Source organism: Triticum urartu, chromosome 5 (assembly GCF_003073215.2).
Source record: "Triticum urartu cultivar G1812 chromosome 5, Tu2.1, whole genome shotgun sequence".
NCBI classification, from domain to species: domain Eukaryota; kingdom Viridiplantae; phylum Streptophyta; class Magnoliopsida; order Poales; family Poaceae; genus Triticum; species Triticum urartu.
The window spans coordinates 561748567-561766754 of record NC_053026.1 but is presented as its reverse complement, the minus strand read 5'-3'; the positions used below and the strand labels follow the sequence as shown (position 1 = coordinate 561766754).

The 18188-nt window shown below is 48.9% G+C and overlaps 4 protein-coding genes across 4 annotated transcripts; 1 reads left to right on the top strand and 3 right to left on the bottom strand.

The window, feature by feature from the left end:
- Positions 1-178: 178 nt before the first annotated feature.
- On the bottom strand, positions 179-2656 carry LOC125510738 (protein AE7-like 1). The gene is made up of 5 exons (XM_048675990.1): positions 2426-2656; positions 2195-2300; positions 1429-1528; positions 695-740; positions 179-471 (listed from the first exon to the last, which is right to left on the bottom strand). Exons 1-5 carry the CDS (start codon positions 2523-2525, stop codon positions 362-364), a joined length of 462 nt encoding a protein of 153 aa, XP_048531947.1. The 5' UTR covers positions 2526-2656; the 3' UTR covers positions 179-361.
- Positions 2657-2701: 45 nt separating this feature from the next.
- Positions 2702-5470, top strand: LOC125510735 (pentatricopeptide repeat-containing protein At2g22070). Its single transcript, XM_048675986.1, has one exon. The coding sequence runs from the start codon at positions 2722-2724 to the stop codon at positions 5128-5130; it is 2409 nt and encodes an 802-aa protein (XP_048531943.1). The 5' UTR covers positions 2702-2721; the 3' UTR covers positions 5131-5470.
- A 2391-nt stretch (positions 5471-7861) lies between these two features.
- On the bottom strand, positions 7862-12107 carry LOC125510737 (S-adenosyl-L-methionine-dependent tRNA 4-demethylwyosine synthase). Its single transcript, XM_048675988.1, has 8 exons — positions 11182-12107; positions 10412-10527; positions 10049-10224; positions 9448-9638; positions 9262-9348; positions 9005-9162; positions 8693-8903; positions 7862-8257 (listed from the first exon to the last, which is right to left on the bottom strand). Exons 1-8 carry the CDS (start codon positions 12082-12084, stop codon positions 8108-8110), a joined length of 1992 nt encoding a protein of 663 aa, XP_048531945.1. The 5' UTR covers positions 12085-12107; the 3' UTR covers positions 7862-8107.
- Positions 12108-12319: 212 nt separating this feature from the next.
- On the bottom strand, positions 12320-16334 carry LOC125510736 (probable methyltransferase PMT28). Its single transcript, XM_048675987.1, has 8 exons — positions 15292-16334; positions 15023-15172; positions 14131-14401; positions 13942-14034; positions 13597-13771; positions 13248-13493; positions 12975-13169; positions 12320-12868 (listed from the first exon to the last, which is right to left on the bottom strand). Exons 1-8 carry the CDS (start codon positions 16111-16113, stop codon positions 12670-12672), a joined length of 2151 nt encoding a protein of 716 aa, XP_048531944.1. The 5' UTR covers positions 16114-16334; the 3' UTR covers positions 12320-12669.
- Positions 16335-18188: the final 1854 nt, after the last annotated feature.

Sequence of the window (18188 nt, the reverse complement as noted above, 5' to 3'; positions counted from 1 at the left end):
CAACCAAAGCACGGCAGGCGGCACGACTTAACCGCGCATCACATTCCACTTGTAAATCCTGACGGCAATAGCCAACAATTATATACTAATAATCAACGGAGAACCAGTAAAATAGGACCAAATCATGCTGCGACAAACTATTCCCCTCCTACTTTGAAGGACTGGTCATACGCAGGCATGAAGAAAAAGGCATTGCAGATATTCCAGGGAGTGGTAGCATACAACTAGCAGAAAAGAATGGCATATACATGACCAGGTATAGTGTCTTTCTCTCGAAAATCAGGTACAGTATTGGGCAAAACACAGAATGCCTGCTTATTATTGCTGTACAACAGACAGGTTGTGAGGCATCAGGGACGAGCTAATATGAGGATGAGTGATCTGAGCAGAGGCAATCGTCCACCAACTGCCGGAGGTTGGGGTTCTCCAAGGCCGCCGCGACTCTCTCCTTGTCGTTCAGCTGCTTGTTTACTGCCAATTCAGCATGTTAACGTCGTACATACCAAAGTACCACTGTTCAAACACAATTGTGCTATACAGCTGCCGTTCTCGTTTTGCCGAGTTCAGCAGGTGCAAAGTAAAAGGGATGCATTGGATATTTTTACAGATAATACTGCCCTGTGATGAGCTATAATATCAGATTGACAGACACAAGCTTAGCCATGAGTTAGATATCTTCTGTCATCTTACGCACCTGATTCTTCATTAGCAAGAGATCCTGGAGCAACTTTTATGTCAATCTGCACATGCATACACAAGAAAGAAAGGAGTCATAGTACTACTGAATAAAATAATTCAACAAGAATCATTATGAAAGAGGGGCATTTTCTTTTGGTGGAGTTCGTTTGCATTATAGCTAGCTCGAAATCTTAACAGTGCTACTGAAGACAGACAATCTGAGCAGATAACTTGTAGATCCATGAATAGTATTATACAGTAAATAAAAGTTCAAAAGAATCAAGATGATTTATAGTTCCTCTGAGGCAGATAAACCCCCCATCATAAATGGTTCAGTAGGTTTATGAGCGCTCTTATAGATTGTAGGAGTTTCTACATGCACACAATTTACAGTGTATGGCTTGTGCTGCCTGTCTGCTTCTCTTGATACACACAATGTTTACGAATTTGCAAACATGCACATGTGTAGTATATGTGTGGCAAGTGTCTTGATGGATGAACAAACAATACGTTTGTAATAGTTAACTCTGTGACATTCCATCTATCCCATATTTCACCGAACAGAGACAGAGGAAAAGAAAAATATTGCCTAATTGAACATGCATGTAAACTCTAAAACACTGGATAATGGCTGCTGATGGCACGTATGCTACGTAAAACATAATGTAATCTATAAAGCAGCTCAATTAGTTGACTTAATCAGAACCTGATGAACACAGAAAGGGATCCATATAGAAACATGCTAAGCACCTTGTAATGCGGAGGAAAGTTTTGCATCAACTTAAGCCTGAGGCACAGACCAATCACTGTGGCCATACTGCAGTGTTGCACAGTTGGGGTGAAGGTTATCCTGCAAGCAATTGTAAGGTGTGAACAGTGATCCCCAAAAGTTTAAGCAGGATGATAGTTCTTGACTTCTTGCGTGAAACAAAACAGATTTTGTACGAACAGATTGTACTGTACAACGAGGATGTTTCATTTGCAATACGTAAATGCATTCTGAAGCTCGCAGATCCCGTATACAGAGTGAAGATGATATATAAGGATGAGCAACCTAGTGGGAAACCAAATCCCAAGCAGCAAGGAGAGGCATACTTTTTTTTACTTTAATTTATTTTTGATAAAAAGCAGTGAGCGCTGCACTTGTGTATGCAGCGTGCTTTCAAGATCACGCTCTGAATCTCCACTGAGATATAAACGAGAAAGGATCATATATGGTAGCTATTATCTGTGATAATAATCATCTTGTCACGGGTGTAAATCCAAATCTGGCTAGCCGGACTGCGTGAACCGGGCACGGGTTCTACATTTCCACTACAAACCCACAATGATTCTGGCTGCTAATACAACTAGTACTACAGGACACTGCAAGAGTAGCAATGAACATTGGAAATTATTGGAAATTAACACTGAGTGCTACTAGTACCTCCTAGTCCCAGCCCCTACTAATTTGGCAATTTGGTACCCTGACAATCAGAAGAAAACTTGAGCAGCACATTCTTGCAGGCGTACGTACTGGATGTGGCCGAGCTTCTCGTCGACGGAGACGGACTCCTGGGAGAGCACGCTGAGCTGCTCCAGCGAGTAGGGGTGCTCCGGGTCCTTGATGTCCCGCACCGTATCTGCACGCACGCGCCCAAGTCAGTCAGTTCCCCCGTCGCCGTCGGTGAAGCCAATCCAATCAATCAATGGAGGGAGGAAAAAACGAAAGAGGAAACCGAGTAGGGGATCCGGGCGCTTCCGTTACCGAAGACGTCGAGCGCGTCGAGCGCCGCGTGCGCGGGGTGGGCGGCGCGCTCCGGCCGCTCGTGCACCACCGGGTTCGCGTTGATCATCCCCACCGTCATCTCCCCCTCCCCCTCTTCCCCGGCGCGGCGCGGCGGTGCTCTGCCGTGCGACTTCGGTCGTCGGCCGAGAGCGAGAGACAGAGCGACAAGAGGACAAAACTGTTGGCGAGCTAGCAGTTTCGGTTTGGGGAAAAGTCGGGCGAGCGAGCCGGTTTTGCTAATCCGGTGGGCCGCGGCCCGCTAACTTTCCCGCGACATGCGAGATGCCGCCGCCCTGGAGCTCCACGCCGGGGCGCCGCGGACGGCGCTCGCCGCCGCCGCCGACCACTGCGCGCGCCTCCTGCGGCAGTGCGGCGCGGCCGCCAACCCGGGCGCCGGGCGCGCCGTCCACGCGCGCGCCGTCAAGGCCGGCCTCCTCGCCAGCGCCTACCTCTGCAACAACCTCCTCTCCTACTACGCCGCCGCCGGAGGAGGCGGCGCCGGCGGCCTCCGGGAGGCGCGGCGCCTGTTCGACGAGGTCCCCGCGGCGCAGCGGAACGTGTTCACCTGGAACTCGCTGCTGTCGAGCTACGCCAAGTCGGGCCAACTGGCCGACGCGCGCGCCCTGTTCGCGGAAATGCCCGAGCGCGACGCCGTGTCGTGGACCGTCATGGTCGTGGGGCTCAACCGCGCCCGCCGCTTCGGGGAGGCCGTCGAGGCGTTCCTGGACATGGTTGGGGACAGGCTGGCGCCGACGCAGTTCACGCTCACAAACGTGCTCTCGTCGTGCGCGGCCGCGGAGGCCGGCGGGGCCGGGAGGAGGGTGCACTCCTTCGCCGTCAAGCTCGGGCTGGGCGGCTGCGTGCCCGTGGCCAACTCGGTGCTCAACATGTACGGCAAGTGCGGGGACGCCGAGACAGCGAGGGCTGTGTTTGAGAGGATGCCGGCGCGGAGCGTGTCGAGCTGGAACGCCATGGTGTCGCTCGACGCCCGTCTGGGGAGGATGGACCTTGCTTTGTCCTTGTTCGAGAGCATGCCGGACCGGACCATTGTCTCATGGAACGCGGTCATCACGGGGTACAACCAGAATGGGCTTGACGCCAAGGCACTGTGGTTCTTCTCGCGGATGCTGTGCGATTCTTCTTCCATGGTGCCGGATGAATTCACAATCACCAGTGTCCTGTCAGCTTGCGCCAACCTTTGCATGGTGAGCATCGGAAAGCAGGTGCATGCATACATCTTACGGAGCGGAATGCCGTGCGTCGGTCAGGTCACCAATGCCCTCATCTCAATGTATGCCAAGTCCGGCAGCGTTGAGAATGCCAGGGGGGTGATGGACCAGGCAGTGGTGGCCGATCTGAATGTGATATCCTTCACCGCTCTCCTGGAAGGCTATGTCAAGCTTGGAGATATGAAGCGTGCAAGGGAGATCTTCGATATCATGACCAACCGAGATGTCGTCGCCTGGACTGCGATGATCGTCGGCTACGAGCAGAATGGTTACAACGACGAGGCCATGGAGCTCTTCAGGTCAATGATCAGAAGCGGACCAGACCCAAACAGCTATACGCTCGCTGCTGTTCTTAGCGTCTGCGCGAGCCTGGCATGTCTTGACTACGGCAAGCAGATCCACTGTAAGGCCATCAGATCACTGCAGGAACAATCCAGCTCCGTCAGCAACGCCATCGTCACCATGTACGCGAGGTCAGGCAGCCTGCCATTGGCGAGGAGGGTGTTTGATCGGGTCCGCTGGCGCAACGAGACGGTGACATGGACGTCGATGATCGTAGCCTTGGCGCAGCATGGCCTGGGAGGAGACGCCGTTGGCCTGTTTGAAGAAATGCTCCGAGTCGGCGTGAAGCCGGACCGAATAACCTATGTCGGCGTGCTCTCAGCGTGCACCCATGCTGGCTTTGTGGACCAAGGGAGGATGTACTACCAGCAGATGCAGGACAAGCATGGCATCGTGCCTGAGATGAGCCACTATGCGTGCATGGTCGACCTGCTCGCCCGTAGCGGCCTGCTCTCCGAAGCTCAGGAGTTTATCGGGCAAATGCCCGTGGAGCCCGACGCGATCGCCTGGGGGGCGCTGCTCTCGGCCTGCAGGGTCCACAAGGACGCGGACCTGGCGGAGCTGGCGGCGGAGAAGCTGCTGTCGATCGACCCCGGCAACAGCGGCGCCTACTCGGCGCTCTGCAACGTCTATGCCGCCTGCGGGAGGTGGGGCGACGCGGCGATGGCTTGGAAGCGGAGGAAGGACGGAGGTGTGAGGAAAGAGACGGGGTTCAGCTGGACGCACGTGCGCGGCAGGGTCCACGTCTTCGGGGCGGATGACACCCTACACCCGCAGAGGGAGGCTGTCTACAGGATGGCTGCCAAGATGTGGCAGGATATCAAGAAGGCTGGCTTCGTGCCGGACCTCCAGTCGGTCCTGCACGACGTCGATGACGAGCTCAAGGAGGAGATGCTGAGCCGGCACAGTGAGAAGCTCGCCATCGCATTCGGCCTCCTGGCCACGCCGGAGGGGACGACGCTGCGGGTCATGAAGAACCTGCGGGTGTGCAACGACTGCCACACGGCGATCAAGTTCATCTCCAAAGTCGCGGACAGGGAGATCATCCTGCGGGACGCCACGAGGTTCCACCATTTCAGGGATGGGTTATGTTCTTGCAAAGATTATTGGTAGAAGACCTTCTGATTCCCAAGGAAGGAGGAATGAATGCGTTGTTGGTTCATTCTTGCAGATCTAACCGCTCCAGAAGAAGGGGCAGGTCTATGGTTCATACATGTCAGCAGCACACTGCGGTATTCCAGATGGATCGCAACAAGTCGCCTGGCCCAAATGGGTTCCCGGCTGAATTTTGCCAAAAAAATTGGGAAGTCGTCAAGTGGGATTTGAAATCTCTGCTTGATGACTTTCATATCGGACAAATGGATCTCTAGGCTTAGTTATGGCGTAGTTGCCTTGATCCCAAATGCAGGGATGCTAAATGAATACAAAAATTCAAACCCATTTGTCTCCTCGACGTGAGTTTCAAAATTATTACAGAGGTTCTCATGAATAGGAACCATCGAATCAAAGCCGGATGGATGAAGTGGCGCCAAGCTTCTGGCATTCTCTGTGACAAGAGAGTGCCACAAAAGCTAAAAGGCAAGTTTTACAGGACGGCGGTTCGACCCGCAATGTTGTATGGCGCGGAGTGTTGGCCGACTAAAAGGCGACATGTTCAACAGTTAGGTGTGGCGGAGATGCGTATGTTGAGATGGATGTGTGGCCACATGAGGAAGGATCGAGTCCGGAATGATGATATACGAGATAGAGTTGGGGTAGCACCAATTGAGGAGAAGCTTGTCCAACATCATCTGAGATGGTTTGGGCATATTCAGCGCAGGCCTCCAGAAGCTCCAGTGCATAGCGGACGGCTAAAGCGTGCGGAGAATGTCAAGAGAGGGCGGGGTAGACCGAATTTGACATGGGAGGAGTCCGTTAAGAGAGACCTGAAGGATTGGAGTATCACCAAAGAGCTAGCTATGGACAGGGGTGCGTGGAAGCTTGCTATCCATGTGCCAGAGCCATGAGTTGGTTGCGAGATCTTATGGGTTTTACCTCTAGCCTACCCCAACTTGTTTGGGACTAAAGGCTTTGTTGTTGTTGTTGTTGTTGTTGTAGGTTCTCATGAATAGGCTGAATTGCGTAGCTGGTGCCGTGATTTCCCCTTTCCGGACAGCTTTTGTTAAGGGCAGACACATAATGGATGGGTTATTAATTGTACATGAAACCTTCAATATTATCCATACCAGAAAACAAGATGCTCTTCTTTCCAAAGATGATTCTGAAAAGGCCTATGAGAAAATAAAATTAGATTAGTGTTCATTAGTTTCCAGAACCATTTAGAGACATAGGCTTTGTTCATGTAACTGAGATTTTGTACACCCAAACCACCCTGGTCCTTTTTGTAAACACACCACCAACCGTCTAACTAGTGTTTTAACACAGGACAGGAATCACTATAATTCGAAACATATATGTGAAGAATCAATGCCTGTCCTGTGTCATAACTAAGCCTGGTGATTCCTAGTTCTGGGCTGGGTTAATTGCCAACAAGAAAATTTATTTTTTATTTATGCAAACACCGTGTGGGTAATGGCAGACACACGTGGTTTTGGGAAGATTGGTCGATTGGTAATAGGCCATTAGTGGGATCCTATCCTCGCCTGTATAGCATTTGCCTAACTAATAATGTTGGTGTTGCAGATGTTCTGAAGAATGGACGGGACTATGTTAAATTTAGAAGAACCTTGTGTGGGGGTGATACTCTGGCTATTTGGAAGAGTATTCAGGAACCTTAGTGCAGAAACACACGTTGCTGATTGTGATGATACGGTCGAGCGGTCAATCGCTGCTAATGGGATGTTTTCTGTCAAATGCATGTACAGAGCTTTACGGGCGCACGAGTTCCTCTGGAAAGTCAAATGCTGATGAAAATCAAAGTCTTTCTGTGGAATAACAGCATGCGAAGGACAATTTGCTGCACCGAGGATTGCGTGGAGATGGTTCCTGCCGGTTCTGCGGGTGTCCTGAAACTATCGATCTTTCGCCAAGTTCCTGATATTCTTTGGTTCCTGGCTCCCGGGATTTAAGAAGCAGGAACGGAAATTGATTGTGGTTGCTTGGGTGGCGTCCATTTTGTGGACGGTTTGGAAATGCCGGGATTGTGCTTGCTTTGAGAATGAGATTGGTGATTCATCTAGTTGGACATTGGCTTTACTCATGGTTTTTTTTGTTTTTTTTTTGCAGATAAAACAGGTAAATCGTGAGGCGAAGACCTTGGGGGGCAAAGCTCTTCGAGCAAATAGCAAATGAGGTGTTCCATTCAAGCCATGGCTGGCGAATCGTTAGTAAGATCAGTGCTGATCGATGCATTCTACTGCGAGGACTTCGCAAGGAGGATGGGGGATTTAAATTCAACCTCTTGTGTCTTTTGTTTACTTTGCTGGAAGCTTCTTTGGGCCTGTAACAAGTGTTTGCTGCTGTTTTGCGCCCTTGTGGGGTATGTTTTGCCTCTCAAGTGTAAAAACATTAGGTTTCACATATATGAAGTTTGAGAGGGAGCTCTCTTTCTTCAAAAAGAAAATGTCAGCTCACGGAAAACCAGTGAATTTACTGCTAACTTGAAGCTTCCGTTATGAAGAAAGCCAAAGTGTCTTCCAGAAAAAACATGAAAGTGTAAACAAAGTGTAACCCTGCAAGTGCTTATCTAGCAACATTCTTTCACGATAGAGTGGGCTGAATGGGGAAATAGCATGATCCAGCAATTTCGGCAAAAATACGGCTGCTTCCACCCGTTCTGGGACTTGGTACAAAGAAAAGTGTCCTGATACCGACCTATACCCATCAGCGTCTCAGCAACCAGACAGAAAAAAAAAGTATCCATTTAACCTGTTTTTCAAAATCTCAGTTGTGAACATCACTGAAGATCGTCGGGTCAAAAGAACAGAGGTACACGTTGCAAACGCTGTAGCAAAACAAAATAATGGCACCGGAGCCCCACTCTCTGCGATTCTTGATTTCCAAAATTTTGGCTCCTGGGATGTGGTAGACATGTTAGTCTCTGGAGGAAGCAGCCGTCCCACCCATGGCATGGTGACAAGATTGGTCAAGATTAGCCTTTGAGTGCTGCAGCTCCATGGCGCCTTTCCTTCTTGAAGCGAGCTTGATCTGGATCAAAGCCACCTTCGTCTGCGCCATAGACGGCCCATGAAGGCGTCACAGCCATGTAATCGCTGCTCTTGAAAGGCTTTCCAGATGTCACCTGCATTGGTGAATGAATGTCAACTCAGATGAAGCTATCTTTTTATCACTCATATCCCAATCTCTATCTACATCAAATCTGGGTACAATTTCTTAATGTGTGGGAGTGCCACGCCATCACAATTTCTCCCTGCCATCTGATTTTCACACAATGGACGCAAATGTAATAGGAAAGTACTCAATGCACAATGCAAAAATATGGGCTCTAAAATGTAGTTCTTCACAATTTTGCATGTACACATATTCAAGATGATCTAGTGCTGCAGTTTGCATATTTAATGTACAGTACATAATTAATACTTGAGTGTGAACATAGGCTCATATGTACAAGACGATTTCATTTTAGCAGCCTACTGATAGATGATGCATGTAGAATATCAACTTATTTACCGAAACAAATGCTCAAATCATCAATTACTCTTCAATGAAAGCTCACCAGTTCATTGAATCGGTCGTAATCTATCCAGGTATGCCATTTTCCATTGATCTTGAACTTGTCCACCTTTGCAAGTAGGACACAGCACGAATGCACATGCTCACAGGCTAATTCATATATGCCACCACTTTTTGATGCCAGCACCTCAGAGAATTCTTTAACGTCAGCGTGCCATGGGACATTTTCCATTGTCAACTTTGAAGTTGCTGACCTGTAGGCATTACCGGAAAATATCAGCGGAGAAGATCAGCAACCCAAGAAGCCAAGCCAGAATCAGCAGGCGATATTTTATTTTATTTAAAATACACTTACGAGCCACAGTATGTTACACCCTTGATTTCAATGAAATCAGGTTGCCCAAGTTTTAGTAAGTTTGCATATGCATCAATCTCTTCCACATTCCAGCCTTTGACCAATGTCAGTCGGTACACCGTCCTTTGATCTTTGTCATGCAGGGACTTGAGCGAATCCTAGTATGATAGCGAAGTAAATAGCACACAAAAAGAAGAGTTAGTATTTGTAAACCATAATTTCATAATGTGCATCTGCAAATATTTCTGCATATATACCAGAAAACGCTCCCAGAAGTCCGAAAAGAGTGGCCTGTCAACAGCCTTCAGGCTTTCTTTTGTAGCTGCATCCACACTGACATACAGCTGCAACCATAGAGGCATTAAAATTATCTCTAGAATGTGTTGTCTGCGCATTAAAATGCCAAGGTCTGGATCTTAAGTTCAATCTATTGAGAATATTACCTGGGTGATGGGTTTCAGAGCCTTGATCTTCTCAGGAAATTGAGCATTTGTAACCAGAAACGTAGATATGTGTCTGCGATGTAGGTCATCAACCAGAGTATTTATCTCTGGGTACATAATTGGTTCGCCAACAAGAGATAATGCACAATGTCTAGGGGATAGACCCTCTGCTAGTCGCTCTGGCTTTACTCCTACAGAAAGAGAGCAAGAAACAGCATAATTAAAGACTGCAGTTACTTCTTGATGATACAAATATTATGGTACTAACCAATAGTCCTGGCAGAACCACTGTATTATGTAATCAATGGTTATTAGCTTCCCAGAATATTTATGAGGTTTTTTAATCATATAGAGACTAAGTTCTCAGCACTGCAGGCTGACTACACAAAATAAACAGATCAAAAGAAATTCGCATTTGATGGACCCTGGCATATCTTAATGGAACAGTTCTGCCACAATTACTGCTGGCAAAGGGTTGAAACCTTTTAAAGGCTTTATCTGTTTAGGCCAGTTACAGGTGCTTTGCAATGGATCTATTTTTTTGTCCAGGCACTAGAATATTCAGTGCAACTTTAATAGGATTTGGCAGAATAATGCATACCTGGCACGCCTTTCATTTGCTTAACCATCTTCCTGTGTTCGTCAATGGCAGTATTAACAATGTCAAGAGGATCATCCATCTTCCACTTCCAACTCTTCCCAACAGGATTTGTGTGATGCCTCCAACAGAACACACACTTATTTGCACAAGCCAAACTTGGAGTTGCTTCCATGCATCTACAAAATTGAGCATCTAATAATCAGAAAAGGAACACTCAAGGAAGCAAACCACACAAATATTATGTTCTGCAGAGTGGATATATGTTATGAAACCGATCTGTGACATAGAATATGTATGAACTAGTCCAACCATGTATTCAGCAAGCATTCCCATATACAATGTCACAGAAGCAAAAAAAATTACCTGTGGCTTTCTATGCCATAAAATGAGTGCTTGTAACAGCCTCCACGACCTCGAAGCTGTGACTTCGTCCATCTACAAATCTTCACCCCGCTATGGGAACCAACAATTTTGTAGCCCTTGAAAAAAAAACACAGGGATTGATTAATAGGGCACTAGATCACCATATGTAGAATGAAAATATACAGGCTAAAAACATAAACTACAGACAAGAACTATAAATAGTTAAACCCATCTATACAGATGGAGAATTCTACCTTATAGGCAAGGACCACAGAGATCTGAGTACATGCACAACCCCAGTGTTAACCAACAGCAGTTTGGGATCAGTAAAAGTTGTCTTAGATCCTAATCGAAAGTTTCATGAAGATGGTTGGTTGATTACTTGGCAGTTGCTTCAACAATCTCACTCTATCATAGCAAATTGCCAGACTAAGTATTCTACACGAACCATTATCTTCACTAGCACGGCATATATTCCCTTTATCGAAAAATATACTAGTTCAATAAATTTAGAGGGGAACTAATTTATTTGCTGCATAGCTATGCTTAAAAACTGCCTCAGCCCACAGAGATCTTAAAATTTTGCTCTGGTTCCTTACGAGTGATGTATGTCAGGTAAGCATAGATAAAAGAATGTCAGAATGTGCAATACTCTATTTTCATTAGGAATCATAGGACTCTTCAAAATTTCAGGTCGATGCGCTTATATACATATGCAATCAAGAGCATTATGTATAACAGAAAGAATATAACAAGAAGTTGACGCTCACTTGTTTCTCCAAGCTCGCCCTGATGATGGGCGTGACCATGGCCCTCGCACCATTCTGCCCTCCATTGGGCAAAGCACTCTCCACCTTCCCATTCTGCTTCTTTGCTGTCGCCTTGCCGGCAATGTCCTCCATGTCAACCTCCCCACTAGCCACCTCCTCCTCCTCTTCCTCGTCATCATCGTCATCATAATCGGACTCCTCCCCTTCCAGCCCATCAAATCCATTGGTCTCTCCATCGACCGCATCGTCCTCAACCTCCTCCCCTTTGACCACCCTGAGCACCCTCCCGCACCACTCCTCGAAGACGTCGTCGAGGTCCCCCTCATCCACGTCGCCCTCCCTGACGGGCAGCACCTCGACAGCCCCCAGCGCGCGGAGCCACCGGGAGAAGCTCCTGGCGGCGGCGTTGAAGGTGTCGCCGTAGGCGCGGGAGCCGACGCCGAAGACGGCGAAGCGGAGGCCCGAGAGGAGCAGCGCGCCGGCGCGGAAGTCGGCGGCGGTCTCCGCGAGCCAGCGCGCGAGGAAGGCGGCGCCGGGCGGGGGCGCCCCGGCGTCGTGGGTGGGGAGGACGAGCAGGAGGAGCGGGACCGAGGGGAGGTCGTCCGGGTCGAAGGCGGCGGCGTCGGTGGCGCGGGCGGGCAGCCCGGCGTCCGCGAGGCGGGCCGAGAGGCGCTCCGCCAGGGCCTTGGAGGTGCCCGTGGCCGACGCGTAGAGGAGGGTCGGGGCGGCGGCGGCGGCGGCGGGGGAGGAGGAGGATGGGGAAGGGGAGGGGCGTAGGGTGCGGCGGAGGCGGCGGAGGGCGATGGACTTGTAGAGGAAGAAGAGGGAGGAGGAGGAGAGCAGGAGGAGGAGGGCGAGGTGGGAGGTGCCGGAGGCGGCCGCGGCCGCCGGGGAGGGGGGCATCGCGGCGGCGGGCTGGTGCGAGCTGGGGTTTGGGGCAGGGGGAGGTTGGCTTCCGGTTTTGGTGGGTTTTGCTGTGCCCTTGCGCGCCGCGGGTGGGGGTTGGCGTTTGCTGTTCTTTCTGAAACTGAAACTGAAACTGCACCGCCGTGCACGTCAAACTTCAGAAAGCGTCCAAAGTCTTGAGATCTTTTGCACTTTTTTGCATGTTGTCACAACTTTCAGAAGCACCAAACAATTGATCAACAACTCTTCTACATCCTTGTACAGATCCATTTACAATGTTCAGAAGCTTTACATCCTTTTACACATTGTTACAATTACAATGTTCAGAAACGACACAGCACAGCACATCCTTTTACACGACCTATCCAGCACCTTCTCTGAACCTAAAGCTGGATGCTGTTCAAGACGGAACTGACGAGAGTAACACTGTCGCAAACGCGTGTGTGTGCGCGCGGTACATGGTCGTGGAAGCCAACAAATGAACGAATCGGGTGCCTTCAACCCAGATCAACAACCAGGAGAATCAAAACTATGTCTGTACCACATCAAAAATTTGTGCGCCTTGTGATTCGACGCGATAGCTCACGGTCGCCACGTTGTTTTCTTTACAGACATGATGCCCTCCTTGTCCTTCCTGAAGGTCATCACGATCTCCCAGTGCAGCGACTTCAGGATCGCCTCCAACGGGTCGAGAATCTCGAGTTTCTCCCGGATGATGGCCCAGCCTCCGGGTCTCAGGATCCGGTCCATCTCGACCAAGATCGAGGCAGGCTCCTTGCATCTACATTGTGCAGGCCATGTCAGCATGTCACATCAAACACTGTAAGCACGCCGAAAACTATGCAGCGTCAAAGTTCAAGTGAGGGTAATTCATTCAGCAAACATACCTGTTCTTCAACCGTGAGAACAAATGGTCGGCGTGAAGAAGATCGTAGGACCTTGGATATGTGCTAAATGGTTCGCACCAGTCGTGATAAACGCCGATCAGCCCGCGCTCAAAGATTACAGGTAGCGTGTCTGGAGCATGCACGGGGACAACATTCATGACCCAAACTTTTTCGGATGACAAAGCCGCAGCAAATCTGCAAGGAAACAAGCATGTAACTAAGAGAAATTCAGCTTATATATAGGGGAATGGAAATTCAGAAAGGAGAGCATACCCTCCATATACAGCTTTCATATCCAGTACGTTTCGGATATTAGTCCAATTAATACCCAAGCCATCCAGATACGATTTCTCAACGACGGCCTTCCAGTGGCTATGATCAGCAGACACCCTTGTCTGCAGGTCCCCAAGCCAGTCAGGAAAAGTCTCGAGCCTCTTGGGCCATTCCTCAGGCCACTCACTGCCTCTTTCTTCAATACCAGCAGGAGCTTTGTGCAGGCAATGCTTGATTGGAGTGTACCTACAAAGGAAAACCAACGTTTCAGATTTACAAGCCAAACAAACTCTAGTGTGCATGATAATTCAGGAAACACCGTAGTGATTAATCCAAGTGTCCTACTTACCATGCAGTAGCTTTGTTTTGCTCTTCCTTGCAAAATGGAGGATCTTTTTTTGCTCTCAGGTCATACTCATCATTTGAGGCTGGTCGCTGAAATATCTTTACTCCAAGCTCGCTGACATCATCACTGTTGTAAGCTATCACGTTCCAACAAACCGCGGCCATTGAAGCTGATATTCCTGTAAAGTTCGTCGAGATATTTAAAACACAGACAAGGGAAATAAAGCTACTAAGACTAGTAATGGCCCCGTGAAAGTCGTGATATTTTACATGCTTGTTCACTTATAATGACAGTGGTATTTCAGCAGTTCCAGCCTTTTCTCCACACACACAGAGTAATGTGCCATACCTTCTTCACTCTCGAGGTCACCATGTCTGCTTGAGATAACAAAGTATCCTCCTGGGCGAAGGATCCTATTCATCTCTATGAGAAGCTTTCCGCCTAATCCATACAATAAAAAATGTTGTTCAAGATGTGAGCAACGCAGGATAGTGGCATGCTGGGTCTAAAGAGAGGAACGAAGCAGCGTGTAAATACCATTAGAATGCCACGGTATGTTGCATTCTCTACAGTGGATGATATCAAATGAACCACTAGGAAAGGGTAATCTTCTTGATCCCAGACTGCCAATTGTTGCAGGGATGCCGCGTTCAAGGGCAACTTGTGCAAGGTCTGTCTGGTCATTTGTAAGGCCTAATGATAGTGTAATCACATCCTTCTCGAGTAGAGCAACTCCGAATCCAGCACTTTTGCATCCAATGTCCAATGCTATGCGAATATTTTTACCCCAATCAAGATCAGGTGCCATCTACGTGACAAACAAAATATCATGTAAATTGTGTTAAGCACACTAAGTAATAGTAGTACAAAATATAAAAATATTTGTATTTCAATTATAAAAAATGTAAACAATTTCCACTTTAATTTTTAGCCAAAGTAACTAATTTGTTCCATTATGCATTACTGTGTAAGAACTAAATTTTTGAATCCATATACCAGGGCACTCAGTGTGGTAAATGATTTCACAATTGATGAAAACCACCTAGGAATGACCTTCCAAAAATCAGGAAAGCTATCGACACATTAACCAAGAGACAAAAGATGAAAATCATCTGAGCAGATCACAGCTAAGACATTAATTGTCTTCCACGCAAAATGGTTCAATCTTTAAAAAGAACAGAGCTGTGTGCATAGATTTCCCAAATAATTTATTCCATATTCACATTTACAATCACACACTTCTGCTAAATGATCCACACATTTGTTACTACACTTATTTAGTGTTCAGTCAGTTAGCAATGTGCAGAAATTGATTTACAGTAATATCATTTCCCAGTAGTAAACTGTAACTGAGCCTGAGTGCTAGAGCTCTTTCTGCATACAACTACCTTGCATCAAAAGCAAATGTAAAACATCCACCAATCCTTACCTCATCAATCGTGTCGATATAATGTTGTGCGCCGCCTTTGAACTCCGATTCCTCCGGCGGGAACACCAGGTGCTCGCCGGTCCGATTCAGCCAGCTGTGGTCCTTAGCATAGCTCGACAACCTAGGATGTCCAACATTCCCATACCAAACCTGCAGAGATAAGTGCATAACGACAGTTCAGAGTTCAGACACACAAGAACAACCTAGTAGTAAAGCAGAAGAAGGAAAACATCATAGATTTTTCATCAAATTATGCTCGACCCCCTCACCTTCTCCTTCCTCTCCGGCCATGGAGCAGGCAGCTTGTACTCCTTTGGCAGCGACACCAGGCACGTCACCGGCGACCTCGGGCAGCTCCGCTGGTGGTGCCTCTGGCTCCCATCCCCATCGAAATCCACGCAGGGGGTGTAGTGGTGGCCGCTCTTGGCGCCGCAGAGCTTCCAGTGGTAATGCGCGGCCGGGCTGAAGAGAGGCGGCAGCTTCCTCTTCTTCTTGGAAGCCTTGCCCTTGGCCGCCTCCGGGTCCTCCTCCTCCTCGGCGTCTAGCTCGCTGGATTCGTCGGCCCATTCCAGGGCCGGCGCCTTGTCGTCCTCCTCCTCCTTGGGCGCCTTGCTCGTGGCGTCCGCGTCGTCCTCCGGCACGGACAGCTCCGGCTCCTGCTCGTCCTCCCACTCCCACTCCGGCTCCGGCTTGTTGGCTTGTTCCGGGTCGGTGAGGTTGGACTTGAGCGCGGCGGCGGCGTCGGGCGAGGGGGTGGCATTGGGGCGGCGGGATCTAGGCGGGGAGCGGTGCTTCTTGCGGGCGCGGGGGCTGGCGGGGCGGGGCTTCCTGTGGGCGGCGCGGGCGGTGGCGTTGCGGGGGGCGGGCAGCGCTCCAGGGGGCGGGTCGGCGACGTCGGCGGCGAAGTAGGTGCGCTCGGTGGAGATCTGCTGGGAGGAGGAGGTCGGGGCGAGCGTGGTCCAGGTGACGACGAAGGAGAGGCCGAGCGCGATGGCGATGGAGACCTTGGCGGCGAAGCCCAGCGGCGGGCGCCTCCTCCACCAGCTCACGAGCGCCGAGGGCCGGCCCGGAGGGCCCCGGAACACCGTCATGCGGCCGGCGGCGGCTGTCGGTGGAGTGGAGAGGGAGCGGGGGCGGACCGGAGTGGTTGGTGGCGGTGGCGTGGACTGTGGGGGGGAGGCAGAGGAAATCCGGGAAGAAGAACCAGTTGGTTGCTACCGTTCCTCGGTTGTTTTCACCATTTTTCTAAGGTGGTTTGCGTCATTTTTTCTGGCTTGAAGAAACTTGTTCGTGTGCATGGTTAGTCAGTGGTCAATTAATGGTGAGGGAGCGAGCTTAGCAATGCAATGAGACGGTGTTTTTCTCGTTGAATTGGGAAGGGAAGCAGTGTGCGGATGAGTGAGCTGGACAGGCCACCAGCAGGTTGATGGGCAGTCCTCACTTTGATGGAGGGAGAGATAGAGGGCATCTTCAATCGAATAATCGCGAGTGAACATGCCATCACGCACAGGCGATATCCATACCGCACGACGCCATGAGAGTCGTGCAACATTAATACACTTCGGCTGTATAATCAGTTCACTCCTTCGTATAGCATTCAGTATTCATGCAGTATTGTCGCTGACACATCCCGTGTATGGCCCATGAGGCAACACAAGCATTTAAATTGCTGGCAGGCGGCCAGGATGGCAGTGCCAACAGCTAGCTCCAGGACGCTCCCCCACAGCCTTTTTAAACTGTCTCGGCGCTTGTAGATTCACATCCCGCTCAAGTTTTCATACCACCTCTCTTCCCCTCTGCCTCGCAAGCATGTGTTCATCCAAGTCCGAGCTTAGCTCCACCCTCCTGCGTCACACCACTGCTCCACCTAGATGCCACCGCTTCCTCTGATCCTCTGTCCGGAGTGCAACGCCGGCAACACGCTCTGGTTCGTCTCTGGAACGGTAGAGAACCCAGGGAGGCATTTCTACGAATGCGAATGGCATGAAGTAAGTATTTCGAGATTCTTTGCGTCCATCTCCCGCAGCTCCTCCTCTCAAACCAATCTCTTTTTGTGTTTTTCAGCTTGGTGGATGCAGGTTTTGGAAGTGGGAGAACAATTATATAGTACTTCAACACTTGTTGGGGTCATCTACTCTCGCACGCATCCGTGTATCGGCATGTAACTCTGCTTGAGCAGAATCAAGCATGGTTGAAGAACATTTTCATCTTGGGCGTCCTGAACATGGTGCTAATGGCCATATGCTGCATGCACAAGTTTTTAAGCAACATGTTGTTATCGGCCAGACCTGCAAGTAGATGTTCTAAAAGCTAGCTAGTGACATGCGTGCGGTGCGAGCTTAGATGTAGTTCCAGCATTCAATAGTTCTCTCTTATGCAGCCACTGTATCATGTTTGTACTGTGTCTATATGCTGGCTTAGATGCATTAAATGGTCATTGTTTGCGAGCATGTTGTTAATTAAGCCCGATGGATCGCGTGAGAGGATGCAAATGTATTTAACCCAAAACCACACACCGCACCCACCTCATGCAGTGCACCGGCAATAATTCGTGGCTCCGGTAGCACAATAAATATGTAGCGAACGAATGAATGCCCCAGCTTGCCCCTGCAAAACGTAAATCCACCCAGCAACCCATTTCAATTCATGAGAATTGAAATGGTAAGTCATTGTGGGTATAGTTGGGAAACTTATTTAACTCGTTGAATTAATTTCAATTCTCTCATTCCATAAAATGTTTCACCCACTCATGAAATGATCATGGGGATCACTTGTAAAAAAAACGTTTCTTCTGTTTGGCTAAAAAAACACTCATTCAAAAATTTAGCCCTCATATTTGAAAACATGTTTTCATCCACTTCGAAACAATGAAACCCATGATAGTGCTCATGGGTAGTAGTTGCACTGATCAAATCATTTTTTATATAAAAAAATGGACAAACATAATAAAATTTGTTTTCTCCCTTGTCGAAAAAAATCAACCCATTGTGGGTATAGGTCTCCATTTGAACAAATATCAATCGAGAAACTTGATATATCAATTTGTAAAACTTGCCCACAACATTCATTGTTTCTGCTTGGAAAAATGGTTTTTTTTCTCTTTCGATAATAATTTACACTCATTTCAAAAAACATCCATTTCCTCTTTTTTCAATAACATGGTTCC